Below are 17,321 nucleotides of genomic sequence, written 5' to 3'. Positions count from 1 at the left end.
TTCTGAAAGGTAATTACTGGGGTTGCCCTGGTGTCTGGAGCCCCCTGCTACTCTCAGCACACTGCCATTTGACTGAGTAAACAACCTTGTCTCACGGAGGAGGATAGGCAACCCCGACACAGCCTCCTCTGGAGCAATGGCCCTTACTGTGGTTTGCCAGTAGTCTGTGAATTCAGATATAACCTCAAACTGCAGTTAGTGTAAACAGTGGCTTGAAAACCAGCTTCAAACTATGGTTTCAAATCCTGGTTTGGCAGCCCCAAACCAACCATGGTTTGTGGGCAGGCTCAGATTCAAACATTTGAACCAACTATGGTTTCACATTGCATCTGAACCTAACCATAAAGGTCCAGTTTGAATTAGATGCCAGCTGCAACACATGATCAGGACGTGGTCATGCTGAAAGTGTGCTTGCCTTAATGACACTGGAGGACATCCCAATGTCCTAACACCCTCCAGGCTGTCAGGGTGTCCCTCAATCATGTTAGAGGGGTGCTCATCAGAATTTTCCCTCTACATGCACTCCAGAGAGGTGATATAGATTAGCATCCCCTTCAAATGAGTCAGAGACACTACACGTGTTCCGTGTATAGAGCCTAACCATGCTCTGCAGGGAGAGGGGGCTTAGCCCACTCTCTCCGCAGATGAGCAGGGAGTTCACCCTGGGTGGCCAGATTGGCTCCATTATGGAGGCAGTAGGGGCAGCAGGGATTGGGGGCTGCCTGGCCCCCAGAAGTTCCAGGATGCCCCACATGAGTGTGCGGGGCATTCTGGGGAGACCCCCAACACTGGGAGGCTAACTGTATCCTTCCAGTCAGTGGTCTCCTCATGAGTAACCATGGCGTATCACGATCAGGAAAACAGGGTTAGTGGAGCACTCATTCTGCTAACCTCTTTTAACGGGGGAGGACGTACTTAATGAGGTTTGCTGCCGGGAGCTGCACAGCTCCCGTTGCAGCACACAGCCTTAGGAAACTGAGCTAGGCTCCCTTAGCCCATATTCCTGCGATTGTGAGAATAGCCTCTTAGTGTGTTGGGTCATCCTCCAGTGCAGTCAGGGCAGGCATGGTCTCGGTGTTACACCTGTCTTGATCATGTGTTGGGGCCAGCAGCTCATCCAAACTAACCCTTTATGGTTCTAATGCAATGCAAAGCCATATTATGCAAAAACACATAATATTCAAAATAATGAAGACAATTGTGTGTTTTTAAAAAGAAAAATACCAAGGCTAGTGAGCATATAGACAAAATCTACATATACCGACTAGAATTCATAATGTTGATCAATAGTTGGCTTGATTTCCCAAGTTGATATTTGGGCTCAGTGTTAACAGGGATGCTTTAGATATTAAGATTAGATAGGGAGGTCTCATGAAGTTTTATAACCCTGACCATTCATTCGAAAACTGGGTATATTGTACCCAGGTACAGGGGGGACAACAGGAGTGGACCAGTTAGCCTCATCCCTCTGTACTGATGTGCTGCTTAGCCACGCCCCCTGTTCTCCCCAACTTTGTTGGAAGACGGCCATGCTGAAACCAAGGACATTTTGTCCACATGATTTAGAACCCTGGGCATTCCAGGGTTCTAAACTGTGCCAAGGAAGTGTCCCCAGATTCCATGCTGCTTTCCTCAGACAAACACTGAACCCTGGGGTGCAAGGGGGCATGGCTAAGAAGCACATTAGCATTCGGGGAATGGGGCCAGCCAGTGTGCCCCCGTTGCCCCCCCATCCCTGGATACAATGTATCCAGTTTTTGAATGAATGAACAGGGCTATAATCAAGTCTTCATAACATCTCCTTAATGTATAAAACTCTCCTGTTAACACTGAGCCCAAATATCCAACTTCAGGAATCAAAGCTACATTCACCTCAAGCTCTTTTCCCCCTTCAGCATCAAGCTGATCTGGAAAAGCTTGTCCTCCTGCTTTATTCGGAAAAGGAAAACAATTTTAAAAGACAGCCTCACCTATAACCAATTGATTTCTGTTATAAAGCTGAATTGATTGACTTTAACTGTCTTTCCTCTTAAAGTCTCTCTTAAGAGAGAGATCAAATATCAGTTGAACAGGGAGCCAGATCATATTATGCTGATCTGGTATCTTCACTGTTTACCAGTTCGTTTGCAGGTGCAACTCAGGACACTTGACTTTTAAAACCCTGAATGAGTTTTAATCATGCTTTTAATCAAGAATTCATATCTAAATGCCTTGTTTAAAATCTGTTCATAAAGTATTTTCTTACAGCATGAATTACTTTTAAGATTGCTTTGCAAGCTCTGTAGCTAGGAAGAAAGAGACGTTTAACATGGCTACTGGTCAGTTAGGCAAACAAGGTACCATAGTTAGGATGTTTCGAACTGGAAATACCACAAGAACACAGATGGGTTTTTTCCACTCAGTGTTCGCTCATTAGTCTTAAACAGATGATTGATGAAGTCACCTAATCTCAATATATATTTGCATTTTATATTTTTGCACACCCCACCATTGGAATTTTGGTGGATGTCTGTAAGGGACAGGGCCTTCTCAGCTGTGGCACCCAAACTATGGAATAGCCTCGTTAGACCCTACATTTGACCCCGTCACTGTCCACTTTTATACAGGCAGTGAAGACTGTCTTTTTCCAGCAAGCTTTTGAGAACGTTTGCCTTTTTGCAATATTGCTTTATTCTGCTATAAATTATTATTATGATTTTTGTGTGGGTTTTTATGGGTTGCATCTAAAGGCTCCCTTCCTCTGACAGAAAGAACTTTCTTCAAGGAGTCTTTCCACTGGAGGAAGAAAACTTTCAGGAGTAACCCATTGTATTTTTTACTCTGTATATTGCAAGACACCTTGGATTTACTGTTTAGCGAAAGGCATGATATAAATTAATACACTAGATCAATATAATCTCAAAAAGTGTGATGTTATTCTTTGGTCAATTTTTTCAAAAAAGATTTACTTAAAAAAAAATGCATTATTGTATAGTTGGACCATTATGATAATCACACCTGTCTATTCATGCCCATGTATCTTTCATGCCATCGTACAAACAAGGCCTTGTGGCTGTATAGTTGCCTGCTTCTGTGATTGAGGAATTGTTCCTCCTAGCTTTCATTCCAGAAGGTTGTTACTGTTAATCCTTTTTCTTCAAGCCTTTGGGATTTCTCCCAAAGCAACTCTAGAAGAGCAACACTTCTAACTGGCTCATATATTTTCTAGCTATTTATTCTTTCTTTCTTTTAAAATATATATGAATTTATATATTCATATAAAAGATGTTATATGATTGAGATTTTTCCTTTGTTGTGGTAAGCCAATTTAAACACTTGCTGGATAAGGGAGATATACGTATTTTAATTCAAGAAATGTATTTATATATTGTTTGAAAAATGCTAATTACATACCAATCCTCTACAATAAAACAACCACAGCAACTTACAAGTTACAAACAACAACAAAACCAATAAATTTCACACAAAACAAAACAGCTGCAGTTAGAAGTAGCATTAAATCCATCAGAATAAAAGGCCTGTAAAAATAAAAAGGCCTTTGCCTGGCACTGAAATGATATCTGAGTAAGTGCCAGAAAAGTATCTCATTCTACAAATCAGGTACCACTACCAAGAAGGCCCTTCCACTTTTTGCCATCTGCTTCACATCTGATAACAGGGGCATCTGGAGGTGGGTGGAGTGGGGCTTTCAGACCAATCGCTTCAATTCTTTGTAAAACATCAGTTTAGGCTGTACCTTTTTTTTTTTTAATTTAAAGTGGGATTTCCACCTCCTCCTGATGACATTTACGATGGAGTTGAGGAAGATGATGATATTCAAACAAGGTAAGTGTTAAAAGCTGATCATATAATCAAAGCAAGTGGAGAATTCTATCCATTTCAATTAGTTTGTGATACAAAGATGTTAGGAAAATATTTTGTGGGGAGGATATGGGGGATTTTAGAATGGCGTGAAAATTGGGGTTTGTAAAAAACACGTTCAACCATGGAATTCGTTGCTTTGGATTTGTTTTAAAGATTCCTTACTCTTTTACCTACTTTACATGGGTTTATGCTTCTGAGGAACATTCATGGGTTCAGGGGCATAGCTAGGGGAGAGGGGGCCTGTGTTCTCCCCTCTTCCCAGCAGCCCCTCGGAGCAAGGGATATAATGAAGAAAATAGGGAGGAGTGGAGCTGGGGGCCGCTCAGTAACTTTGAACCCATCCGCTCAATTATAGCTACATCCCTGCATGGGTTAAAGTTTACAACTTCTATTTATTATAAGTAGAAACTAGTAGTTGAGAATCTGAAGGTCACTTATATCCTCAATAGCATAACATGGACCAATGTTCACATGGCTCAATAGAAGCTATAGATCCGGATTATCCACACATTTGTTATTCATCCTATATAACTATTTTCCCTGGTGTATGTGGGTTTGATGTGTAAACTGTGCAGCTGTCTTGAATTATACTCTTTAAAAATGTTATGTGTGAGATGTCCCTTTGGGGCACATGAGTTAAATGCACCAACCAAAAAGTAGAATTCAATCCTTTAAGAAGCTTGCATTTCATTCTGCAATGTGATAATTGCATGCATACTCCCAAGGTCTGTGTCACAGGAAGAAGATAAGAGTAGCACCTGGCCCCGAGGGCTTTTGAAGATTTTAAAGGGAAAAGATTACCAAAAGAAAAGTGTACGAGAGACTACAGCTAAAGCCAGTGTGACAGAAGATAATGGCGGTTTCCTGTAAGAGACTGCTGTGAAAACAAGTGATTCACTAAAAACTAAATGGCTAATATACTTGTTGATCATGTGCCACTAACAACTTCTCACAGCAGCTTAACCATCCATAAATTAAACCACAAATCAGATAACCCAAGCTATGAAAACACTGCTCTTTTTTGAAAGCTGGGCCATGTGCTGTCCATGATTCCCTCTTGCCTTAGGTTATAGTTGCATATCACCAGAGGTGACTGTTCCATGAAATAAGGTGAGATGGCGAGCTCAGGTGGGAGTTTTTGGGCACCATTATGGGCAGCAGAGTTGGAAACAGATTAATCTGACCTATGGGGCACAATCCATGATCCTGCACTGTTCCCATTCATTTCATTAAGATTTGTAGAGGAGAACTGCCTGGTGGATTGTGACCCATATTTTTTAGCGGAAGGTGGGGATTTTTACTGGATTCTGCCCCATGTTTTTTGCTTTTTGTCAACACTATGTATGAAAAGTTTATCATGGCCCAGCTTGTCCACTGCTGGCAGCTTATCTGATACACTTGTATTCATGATAGAAGGATCGTCATCTCACATAGTCAAGGAATCATACCATAGTTGTTATTGATCAAGTGAGGGGAAAAGATTCTGCATTGTTTCCTCCACCCCACCCACCCCCCCAAAACCCCACCCACCCCCCCAAAACCCCACCCTAGGTAACTTCCAATCCCAAGAGAAAACAAATAACAATTCAGCAACAACACTTCCACATATTCTAGAGTTCATCCTTATCCAACATAATATTCACTGGGGCCTGATTTAAACAAGTACATTTCAGAATCCGACTGGACTTCTGAACTGATTTGATTATATAATGAACTTATGCTTCTTTTTATTTCCATTAGGACTGCTTCAGCAAAGCAAACTGGAAAGGGTAAGTATGATTATTAATTATTTATTTAATTTATATACCGCCCTTCCAAACATGGCTAAGGGTGGTTTGCAACAAAGTAAAAACAATTAAAACCAATTAACAATTGAAATCCAAACTAAATCAATAAAATCATTTAAACATTAAAATCATTTAAAACCAACATTAAAATTTAAAACCATAGATCTAATTAAAAGCCTGGGTGAATAAATGTGTCTTCAATGCCTTTTTAAAGGTTGCCAGAGATGGGGAGGCTCTTGTTTCAACAGGAAGGGCATTCCAAAATCCAGGGCAGCAACGGAGAAGGCCCGTTCATGAGTAACCACCAAACAAGTTGGCAGCAACTGCAGACAAACCTTTCTGAATGATCTTAACAGGCATTTGGGCTCATGGTGAATAAGACGTTCTTTTAAATACCCAGGGCCTAAGCTGTTTAGGGGTTTATAGGTAATGACCAGCACCTTGTATTTTGCCGTATCGGCAGCCAGTGTAGCTCCTTCAACACAGGAGTAATATGGTCTCTCCTAGATGACCCAGAGACCAACCTGGCCACTGCATTCTGGACCAACTGTAGTTTCTAGACTACGTACAAAGGCAGCCCCAAATAGAGCGCATTACAGTAATCCAACCTAGAGGTTAGCAACATATGTCCCACCATTTTGAGGTCATTCATCTCAAGAAACAGACACAGCTGGCATATCAGCCGAAGATGATAATAAGCACCATTGCCTTAAACTGGGACACTAAGGAGAGGTTTGGATCCAGAAGCACCCCCAGACTGTGTACCTGTTCCTTCTGGGGGAGCGTGACGCCATCTAGAACCAGCAGATCAAAATTGTCTCCCGGGTTTCGACCCCACACAATAAGTACCTCTGTCTTATCTGGATTCAGCCTCAGTTTGTTATCCCCCATCTGGCCCATCACTGCCTCCAGGCAGGCATTTAGGAAGGTTATGCCTTCTCCTGATGAAGTTGACATGGAGAAATAGATCTGGGTGTCATCAGCATATTGATAACACCAAATCCCCTGATGATCTTTCCCAGCGGTTTCATGTAGATGTTAAACAAAATTGGAAACAATATGGAGCCCTGAGGGACACCACAGGAAGGTTCAGATTTGGAAGAACAAGAGTCTCCAAGAGACACCATCTGGAATCTGCCTGTGAGGTAGGAGTGTGGAACCACTGCAAAGCAGTGCCTCCCACCTCCAATCCCCTCAGATTTTCCAGGAGGATACTATGGTCAATAGTATCGAAAGCCACCAAGAGATCCAAAAGGACCAACAGAGTCACACTTCCTCTGTCAATTCCCAGTTGGAGATCATCCATCAGGCCAACCAAGGCAGTCTCCACCCAATAGCCTGCTGGAAAACCAGTTTGAAATAGGTCTAGATAATCAGTTTCCTCCTAGACCACCTGGAGCTGGGAGGCCACCACCTTCTCAATCACCTTGCCCAACCACGGAAGTTTGGAGACAGGCCTGTAGTTTTTTAAGATCTAAGGCAGGATTCTTCAGAAGTGGTCTAATGATTGCCTCCTTTAGACAAGGAGGCATCCTGCCCTCCCTCAGAGAAGCATTTATAATCTCTACCAGGCCCTCTACAACAGCCTCCCTGCCAGATAGTATAAGCCATGTCGGACAAGGGTCAAGAGGACAGGTGGTGAGCCACACCATTCCTCAGGAATCACAAACCAAAACTGATCCAGGGTCATCACATAAGAGGAGCTGCTGGACACATCGGCATCAGACTCTGTAACAATTGTGGAGTTTGAACCTAAGTCGGCCTGAACATGAGAAAAATAATAAGACTGATATTGATCAAGGTTGTATAATGATACTGAAACTTTCTTTTGTACACAACCTCTGTTTAGTTCATGCCCTTTCTCATCTGGCTTTTCCTAGAGTTTGAGTAGATGGACATACCAGAGGTAGGGAGCCATTTATTTACAGTCCAATAAACACTTCATAGGTCATGGAATGGAGGACTAGGATATCCAGAAATAATTTTTTCCATCTCCCATCTTGAAACAAGATGATGGCCATTCAAATGATGAACACGCCCCTTCAGAATTCATTCATTTACAGTCCAATACAAACCACATTATTAAAAATCCCGCCAGGGCTCTTTTCATTACAACCTTTCATCTTGAAAACAGATAATGATAGCACACATTACAAGCACCTGCCCTTTAAAATAGTATTGAAAAAGTGTAGAATACAAATTTCCAAGAAAAGTAATCAAATGCTACTGAATGGATTTAATTCTGAACTTTTAATGTGATTTGGATGTTGATTTGGATGTCCTGCTCACAAGGTGGGACCATAAAGGTCTAGTCCATGTAGGCTGACAGACTGGGCATTATTCTGTATGCCTTGCAACTGAATATTTGCACAGTTGTGCAAGAGGACTCTTAAACAAGATGGAAGAATTTCACAAAGGCAGTTGCACAAAAAGAATGCCATTATTTCCAGTGGCCCTCTATTTCACCCTGTGTTTGTGAAATCCTTGCATCTTGTACCAGATTGTTCTTGTGCAACTGCACAAATGTTCCATTGCAAGGTAGATGGAATTTCGTGCAGGAAATCAGCCACAATCAGCAAGTGGAACAGACTGATTCTACTAGTATGCTTACAGTACCTTAGCTGATTGTTCAAAACCATTAATATGAGAAACATCATAAAATAAACCACTTGCCAGGCTGTTGCATGAATGTAATATCCTACAAAATGTTACCCAATGCACAGTGACTGTATATTGATGTTCATTTTCATAAATGATTATCATTTCAGATTCTGGGGATAGTGATGTCTATGATGACGTTGAGCCATCTGAATTCCCTCCCCCACCAACCGAAATGAGGTAATGAACATATTTATTAGGTCTGTTTGCAAATGTCTTTTTTGCCTGGCTTGATTGTATCAGAACTGCTATTAAACCTACTATCAATTTTGACAGAAAACTAAAGGTTAACACCCATTCTGATAGACTGGGTCATGAATTAAGCATTTCAATTCCATGTAAGCCCCATTTGAACATTTAACCCCATTTCCTCCTCAGTGTCGAAAGCAGGTAGGAAGTCCCACCCTGGCACATCATTCCAGCTTGCCCACTCATGGTAAAGGGGCTGCTAGTGTGATGAGGTAACCATGATTAGCCCACTTTTTGCTGATCGTGAGAATCTCCTCATTATCTTAGCAATACCTTCAACAAGCTGACAGATTAGCTGACATACTATGCAAGGGTACACTGGCCCATTAACATGTGTATGCAAGTTGTGCAATTGCGCAAACACAAAAACTGCACAAATGATGTGGCACAAGAGTACGCCCATTATTCCCACTGTGCGATGTGTCATTTGTGCAGTTTTTGCATTGTGCAGCTTGCGTGCACACCACGTTACTGGTTGAGGTACCCATGCACGATATGCCAGAGCTTGAGAGAGGGTGACCTCATGCACATGTAATGTTAAACCATGGCTTAGTGCTATGTGCCTGAGGAGAACTGAGCCTTGGGTTCACATCCTCTCCTCTTTTGCATACTAGGGTAGAGGATTAAAATCTCTGCTTTTGGTTTAGAATGAACTTCAGTTTCAGAAATTCAGGAAACTGTGGCTTATTCTAACAGTTAATACACAAGCCAAGATATGAAACTGTGGTTTAATCCAGTGACACCCCTATGCCTTTGATGCCTGGAACAAGGTGCAAAGTGCCACCTTGCCCCCCACCTCGCCTCAATAGCCCCATCCCCCACCTTGCCAGCCCTGGTGCCTGGGCTGAAGCCTATTCCCACCACGCACATCCCTCCTCCCCCTCCTAGGGTGTGCTCTGTCTGTCTGCCTTCCACTGCTGTTCCTGTAGCAGCGACCAGCTTGCTTGGCCCTCCATCCTTCCCCACTGCTGCTACTGTCTCCCCAGCAGTGCATTCATTCAGCTTCATCTCCTTCCAGAACAAACTCAAATGGAGCATAGGTTGTTCACAAGGGCCCCTAGTTCTTTAATCAGGCCGTAACTGACAAAGACACACATAATAAGGCAGTTCACACAATCAAAAACTGGGTAGGACAAGTGTCCTACCCAGCTTCAGGAGCTGTGTGTGCACCCGATTTTTGACCACATATGAACAAAAAACTAGGTAGGAGGAGGAGTGATCATGTGTAAGAGAGGAGCTGAGTAGGGCAGCGCCATCCTACCCAGCATCTTAACAAGGTCGGAGGAAAAGCCATCCTACCCAGTTCCTCTCTTGCAGACAATCACTCCTCCCTCTTCCTACCTAGGTTTTTGTGAGCACATAATCGAACACTGGGAGCGCACACAGCTCCTGAATTCTACACAGTCTGATGAGTTGTGTGAACTGCCTTACTGTTTCACAACTGCCTAAAAATGTACCAAGTCTATATACTGATAATCTTGGGATTTTGTTTATTTTGCAATCTGATGTTTTAGTCTAGCGCTAAATGCAAAATCCCTGAGCTTTGGGAGGGGCAAATCAGATGACCGAGATTCACAGAAACTTAAGAAGATGGAGAAAGAGGAGAAAGAATTCCGGAAAAAGTTTAAGGTAAATCCTAATTGAGCCATCATCCCCATATAGTTGAATTCATAATTTTTCATTTTTCATTATCCATGGATGTCTTCTGCTACTGAAACGAAAAGTTCTCATTTACAAAGATAAATGCTTTCAAGGGTAAATGCCACTAAGACTATGGAGGTACTGGACTACTTGTAGACTTGTGTGGTCACTCTATTATAGATTCCCAATATGTTTTACGTTACTAGTCTACTGATGCATTTTAAAATTAACAAAGCAAGTCTGGGTGTCAGTAGCGGCCCCCCAAATTCTGAATTCATTGAATATCCTAAATCTAATTTTAAGTTGCTGCATTTTAAATGAATGCCTGGAACTTCACTGCCAACGTTGATCATAGATTTATGTAAAAGATGTGAAATGGAGCCTTGAGGAGGCCAGTGCAGAGAAACACAGCCCTTTACACACCGTAACATTGGGGCCATGCTGAGAACATGCCCGCCCCTTTAAAACCCATTTAAGCTGGGTTTGTGAGCATATGTAGAGAGGTGATTCGGATGAATGCCTCTCTCACGTGTTTCCAGAATGTGCCATGAGCGCATTGGCACATCTGCCAGTAATATCTGGGTGGGCATGTTCTTGGTGCAGCTTCAACACTATTGTATGTAAAGGCTGCATTCATCTCAACTGGCCTTATGCATGGCTTGAATCTGGTCTGAGTTCTGAATTGTCTGATTTGTATAGAGACTTATTGTACTGAATTAATGTTTTATGGTGAATTTAAAGATGGTTGTTACAGATTGGTTCCAAAACATATAATGTGGCAAACCACATGCATAGGCACAGCCCAGGCCCCTTTCACCCTTGTGGGTTCCCTTTCTCACCATGCGGTGGTGTGGAGGATGTGTGTGTCAATAGGACAAAGCAGCGGTTCCCAACAATGGATGGCCATTGTGGCAGGAGATGGTGGGGTTGTAGTCCAACTACATCTGGCCATCCAAAGTTGAAAAGCCCTGGTATAAAGAATATAGAATCAGGCCAGTGGCCTGTGGTTACAATTAATAGGCCTCCTACAATTAATAGGCAGGGGGTGGGTGGTGTGCTGGTGGGGAAAAACTTAAACTAAATCTTGCCCCCCACCCCACATACTAAGCATTATTTCTGTGAACACCCTTGAAAGCAAGTGGTCATACATAGGACCTCTTAATAGTTAAGGGGTAAACTAATCTCTGTTAAGTGAGCTCTTGCTTGAGAACGTTCAATTATTGTGCCTGTATTCTTCTTGCAGAATCAGATCTTTTGCAATAATCGCTGTTACTGACCATCACTAGGTGATCCACTGGAAATCTGTGGACCGTGACCTAATTTTTACCCATTCTTGGGCTATGTGGTACAAAAATAATAGGTTGCTTATAAATTATTCCTAACTAACCTAACTCTGCCTCCACTGAATTCACTGATGAGCAGAGCCAATGGAGGGATATAGTTTTTTAAATCCTACGCTAGGTAAATAATATATTCCTTCTCCTCTGCCCCACCACCAAATTCATCCCACTTAATTCAATTATTGTGCCTGTATTCTCCCCCCACCTCCCCCGCTACAGTGTGCTAGCTGTTGGGTGGGATGGTTTTGTATCAGAAAAACAGCATAGAGGAAAAGGTTTTAACACCCTCTCTCCTACCGCTGCTGCTTAGATCAAAATCAGAATACCCTGCAGCTATTTTAAAATTAAAATTAAACCCTGAGAGATCCAATCGTGAATCTCCCATGTTACATGTTGTTTAGCCTGCAGGCATTCCTCAAAATGGGCCGCCTTTATCATTATTTTATTTCATTTTTTATTTGTGTGTGTGTATACACACACACACACACCCCAAACCTCTGTCTCTGGGAGGTTTTCAGCATCACAAAACAAACTAAAAGAGTATTAAACCCTTAAAACAATTTAAAACCACAAATCTAGTTAAAAATCTTGGGTGAAGTTCTCAAGCAAAGTTCTCAAAGTGGTTTACATAGAAAAACAAATACATAAATAAGATGGCCGCTTGCCTGTCCCCAAAGGGCTCGCAATCTAAAAAGAAATAAAAGGCAGATACCAGCAACAGCCACTGGAGGGTCGGGACAGGGCCAGTAGCTCTCCCCCTGCTAAATATAAGAGAATCAGCACTGCAAAAGGTGCCTCATTGCTCAGTTAGCAGGGAAACACCAACCTGCACATACAAACAACTCATTTGTAAGTTGGGGATTTCCTTTAACTAATTAACACAGAAAAACAATGGCAACCAGCAGCAAAAAGCTAAAACCCCAATAATACGAAACCAATTGGCATCATTAGGTAGCCAAACAACCAGAGAAACAGAAACAGAACAAGCCGGAAAGCTTGCCCAATCCTGAATGCTTGGCATTAAAGACCTGGGCGTTTTCCAGACTACAAAATTTGCAATGGGTAAAGCATTGCAAAGTTTGACAGAATAGTGCAACGGTTTAAAACCATGAGTAAAGCGTTATTCAGTGCTTCGTTGTAGGCTGGTGGCCAGTCATATTTTCTGTCCTTTGCAACATGTTTTCAAGGCAGGACTGTCCATATTCTCCTTGAAACACATTTATCTGCCCCTCCTCCTGCTCCATTTGGGTCAATGGAGTTTTGGTGTGGCAGGGTGATGTGAATTCTTATTCTTCTTCTTCTTCTTCTTCTTCTTCTTCTTCTTCTTCTTCTTCTTCTTCTTCTTCTTCTTCTTCTTCTTCTTCTTCTTCGTAATTTCTAGGCTGCCTTGCACAAATCCCCCTGCAGGGGGAAGCACCTTTCCAAAACAAAATTCTAACTTTGTCTTGCATCATTCCAGTTTTGTGCAAGAAAAAATGGGGGGGGGGGTTTAAAAAAGAAAAGAGGGGAAGTGGGGTGCATGAGGAGATCCTTTGGAGTGAAAAAACAAGGGAACTGCTTATTTGTGGGTAGGGGCAAAAGGGAATCCTGTGGTGAGCCAGGAAGTGGGAAAGACTTGAACTGGCATGCAGAGAGAGAGAGAGAGAGATACATACATACATACATACATACATACATACATACATACATAGGAGAGGGGAGGCGAGCGCTCTTCCAGTGAGGGCTGTGGGATTGCACAGAAGTAAATGAGTCATGATTCAGTTCAATGGGCTTCCTTTTAAGTAAGTGACTGTTCTCTTTCCCTGCCCTTTGCCTTGTAGTAAACAAGTGGGGTTGCACAGAAGTAAATGATTTAGTTCAATGGGCTTCCTCATCAGTAAAAAGTGCACGAGAAAGGTTTGGATTCAGAAATCTGCTCAGCTGCTCTCCCCTCTTATTCTGTGTTGACAAACTCAAGTTATATTGGAAGCAAGCGGACGAGGAGGGAGGTGTGGGGTTTGGGGTCTGTGGGGAGGAAAGGAGGGGAAAGCTGAGATTTCTCCCTGCGTATTTCTCTCCCAACGGCAAGGGGGAGTAGGAAGCAAGCATGGGTGGAGCTCTGTTGCCAGATTTGGCTTTTTTAAAAGCCAAATTTTGGGTTATGGCCCATTTGACTCAAGTGTATACCCCTTAGGTTCTGGCCACACTGCACGGGGCGGGGGGAGAACTGTTCATACTGCAACATGCTACAATGTGTGTATTTAAAATGCAGGGCAAGGCTCCCTATAACAGAAAAATACAGCTACTTTCCTGTAGCACTTTTACCACGTTATAGGGGCATAATGCATCATTTTTGGAAGGGCAGTATAGAAATCAAATAAATGAATAAATGAATGAATGAATGAATAACAACAACAACAACAAACCTGAACAAGGCATGGGAAATATGGATGGTACCCTAGTGACAGCGCAATGCCCACAATGTCAAAACATGAACAGTGCGGAGGGGCGCTTATTGGACATGTTACGAAACTGTTGCAACATGTAATCTGGAAAACACCTTGGAGATTTTTACTGAAAATAAGGAGGGTCCAATGGTTGGTATTTCCAAAGTGCCAGGACTACCACCCAAACTGTTCTACTCCTAATAGAGTAACGTTTCAACTCCAAAGAGAACACCTAGAGAAAGTCTTCAATGAAAAACAAAGTGTGTGAGGAAATACATATAGACAAGTTTTCAGAACCCAAACTGTTATTAAAATTACAAAATCAGGTGTTTAACTTTTCTGCATGCAAAGCCTCAAATGCCTTCCCTTAATATTGGAATAAAATGCATAGTGCACTAACGTGTTTACTTAAAAGTTTAACTGAGTTCACTGGGACTTGCCAGGGAGTAAGTCCACCCAAACTCAGTGGGTGACATACTGTGCAACATTCAACAGCAACAACAACAACAAATATTTATAATCCGCTTTTCAACAAAAGTTTGCAAAGTGGTTTGCATAGAGAAATAAATAAAATGGCTCCCTGTCCCCAAAGGGCTCACATTCTAAAAAGAAACATAGGACACACACCAGCAACAGTCACTGGAGGCACTGTGCTGAGGGTGGATAGGGCCAGTTGCTCTCCCCCTGCTAAATAAAGAGAATCACCACATTAAAAAGTTGCCTCTTTACCCAGTTAGCAGGGGTCACACATTCAGTGTGTGTTTTAATGGAACATGCATACAATTGCTCAAGAGTGCTCTTGCACCAACACAAAAATTGCACAAACACAGTTGTGTGATTGATGGGCATAATTGCCAGTGGCTGTCGGTCACATAACTCCATTGGTACAATTTTGTGCATTTGTAGAAGAGCGCTCTTGTGCAACTGTGTGCACATTCCATTAAAACACACATAGAACATTGCACAGTAGGTCAACCACTGAGATTGGGTGGACTTACTCCATGTCTCTAGGCTATTCCCCCCCCCCCTTATTTCTGAGTATGCTGCTATGCTCAACAGACCTTTCCCTATAATATGAATTCCATTGATTTACTTGGGATTTACTTCTGAGTAAAAAGACTGCTGTCAGGCTGCAGTCACATAAACACTTACTTAGTAATGAATATTCCCATTCAACTCATTGTGATATATTTCCTACTCAGGGTCATAGCTATGAGAAGATGGGTTCAAAGAACCCGGGGTCTCCAGCTCCTGAGAGCCCCCCAGATCCACCCCTCCCTGTTTTCTTCATTATCTCCCTCACTGGGGGGGTGAGTCAACACGAGCCCCCTCTCTCCTAGTTACGCCCCTGTTCCTATTGACAGTGTTTAGAATCAGACTCTTAATTTCAAAAATTCCATGGTGTAAACTGATAACAAAGCAATAAAAAACTCTGCCTTGGAGAACAGATAACATTTATCTTTAGTTCCCCTGAGAAAAAAATGTGAAAGTGGTACACTTCCCCATTCTGAATAATATCAATCAAGTTTCTATTATGACTACAAGGGGAAGTTATTCGATTGTCTCAGGAGAGAGTTTGAGGACGTGATCCCGAGGAAGTGCAAATTTCATTATTAAGGTCCTCCTTTATTATGTTCATAGCACATTTCTGTGAACAAACATTGTACCTTTCTGTAAGGTTCAAACAGGGCATATATTACCTCACAGAGTTATTGTGAGGAGAAACATAACTATGTACCCCGCTCTGGGCTCCTTAGAGGAAAAGCAGAATAAAAATAAAATAAATATGCTTAGAGTGCACATTGGCCCTGATTACATGTCATGATTGATTCCCAGATACCATGCATGTATGCCTTTAAGCATGTTACACCAACTGTGGATACCCAATGGTGTTGGGGATGGGGCAAGTGCCTTGGGGGAGTAGGGCAGGGAAGTGCACTCTCATTTCCCACTATGTATAAAGTCACAGACCCAAGCATGAGTCTCACCCAGGGCTCAAGCATGGAGGGAAATGCTGCTTGTGCCAGAATCCTAAATTGGATAGCCATGTGTGCAGACTGCACTTTAAATTCTGGAACCTCAAATACACTGTCTACAATTCAGTAGTAAGAATAAAGAAGAAAATACATGGTGATTTTAATTCTACCAATTGTGCATATAGTGTGTGTGTTTGTGTATGCACTCAACCCTTTTTTGTTTCGTTTTTACAGTATGACGGTGATATTAAAGTTCTCTATTCTACAACCATAAATCGAGCTCCATCTCCTAAGAAACGAGGCTCAAAAGACTTACAAGTGAAGCCAGGAGAATCTGTTCAAGTTATAAAAGATGTTGATGATACGAAAGTCCTGTGTAGGAATGGAGAAGGAAAATGTAAGTAAAAAGCACACAAGACTAATCCTCTCCCACACCTCTTAGTGGTGCATGGGTACAGTGGCTCATTGAGCATACAAGAACAGGACAGATGTAGCAAGTAGTTGGTCCACATTAATTATGGAACATGTTCTGAGCAAGTGTTTTGGGTCCCTCATTGCCTTGGTATTTTATACAGGTGACCCTCAACCGCGAGGGTTCTGTTTTTGGCTACAACCACAGATAATGGAACGAGAGTTTGAGGCTATGGGAATTGGATTCCTGGAGGTTAAAAAATGCTTTAAAAGGCTGCAAAAGGCAGAAAAATTAGAAATAAAGTGCCATACCATGCTCTGTGGGTCCCCAGCTGTCCAGCAATGCTCCCCAAACCCCAAATTTTGACAATTGAATTTACCATGAAATATCACAAGAATTTATTTATTTTTAACAAGAGCCACAAAATGGCTCCTTTCAGCGAAATTTCTGGCCACCTAGGAATTGTGAATAGATGAATTCGGATAGGTGAATTCCTACCATTTTTATAAGTGTGTATACTGAGGTTGGGTCTCCATTGCCCGACACCACCTGTATGCTCATGCTGGGGTCTATGTTCTGTTGCTGTTCTTCTGTCTTGGGCATGCTTTTTACAGCAGAGTTAAGTCAATCTTAAAGAAAATACTGCCTGTTAAAAGCAAAACCACACAATGCTTTTCAATGCACTTTGGTGCTGTTTAGTGATCTCAAATCCACTTTTTAATGAAGCCATGGAGACAATGAATAAATGAGATATGGATAGCTTTGGAGGATGCATAAATAACTGCTGAAGTGGGGCTAAAAGAGGGTACACAGGCACTGCAGTTCTGGGCGGAAGCAAGAGGAGTTGATATAAGTCTAACTGGATGGAGTCTCCCAGTACATATTCCTGGGCTTCAAAGCTGAGAGGCCTTTTATTCTAGAGGCCTCTGCTAACCTTAATATGGCTCTTATAACAGTGACCAAAATTC

The 17,321-nt window shown here is 42.2% G+C and overlaps 1 protein-coding gene across 3 annotated transcripts in view; it reads left to right on the top strand.

Annotated features, from left to right (window-relative positions):
• FYB1 (FYN binding protein 1) overlaps nt 1-17,321 on the top strand; it is an 80,251-nt gene that overhangs the window by 38,478 nt on the left and 24,452 nt on the right. The window contains exons 10-15 of one of the 3 annotated variants that reach the window (XR_008317460.1): nt 3,759-3,825; nt 4,590-4,730; nt 5,605-5,633; nt 7,532-7,557; nt 8,420-8,489; nt 10,073-10,104. Coding sequence is in view for 2 of the 3 variants with exons in the window: in XM_053301570.1 (XP_053157545.1) it covers nt 3,759-3,825; nt 4,590-4,730; nt 5,605-5,633; nt 8,420-8,489; nt 10,073-10,187; nt 16,176-16,338 (585 nt within the window). In the remaining variant the exon portion in view is untranslated. Of the gene's footprint in view, nt 1-3,758; nt 3,826-4,589; nt 4,731-5,604; nt 5,634-7,531; nt 7,558-8,419; nt 8,490-10,072; nt 10,188-16,175; nt 16,339-17,321 lie in introns of those variants that run through there. The other 2 variants (XM_053301570.1, XM_053301569.1) reach the window with 2 other exon arrangements.

The sequence above is a fragment of the Hemicordylus capensis genome, chromosome 2, assembly GCF_027244095.1.
Source record: "Hemicordylus capensis ecotype Gifberg chromosome 2, rHemCap1.1.pri, whole genome shotgun sequence".
Lineage (NCBI taxonomy): Eukaryota > Metazoa > Chordata > Lepidosauria > Squamata > Cordylidae > Hemicordylus > Hemicordylus capensis.
The sequence above is the reverse complement of the archived record's forward strand: the minus strand, read 5'-3'. Positions and strand labels throughout refer to the sequence as shown.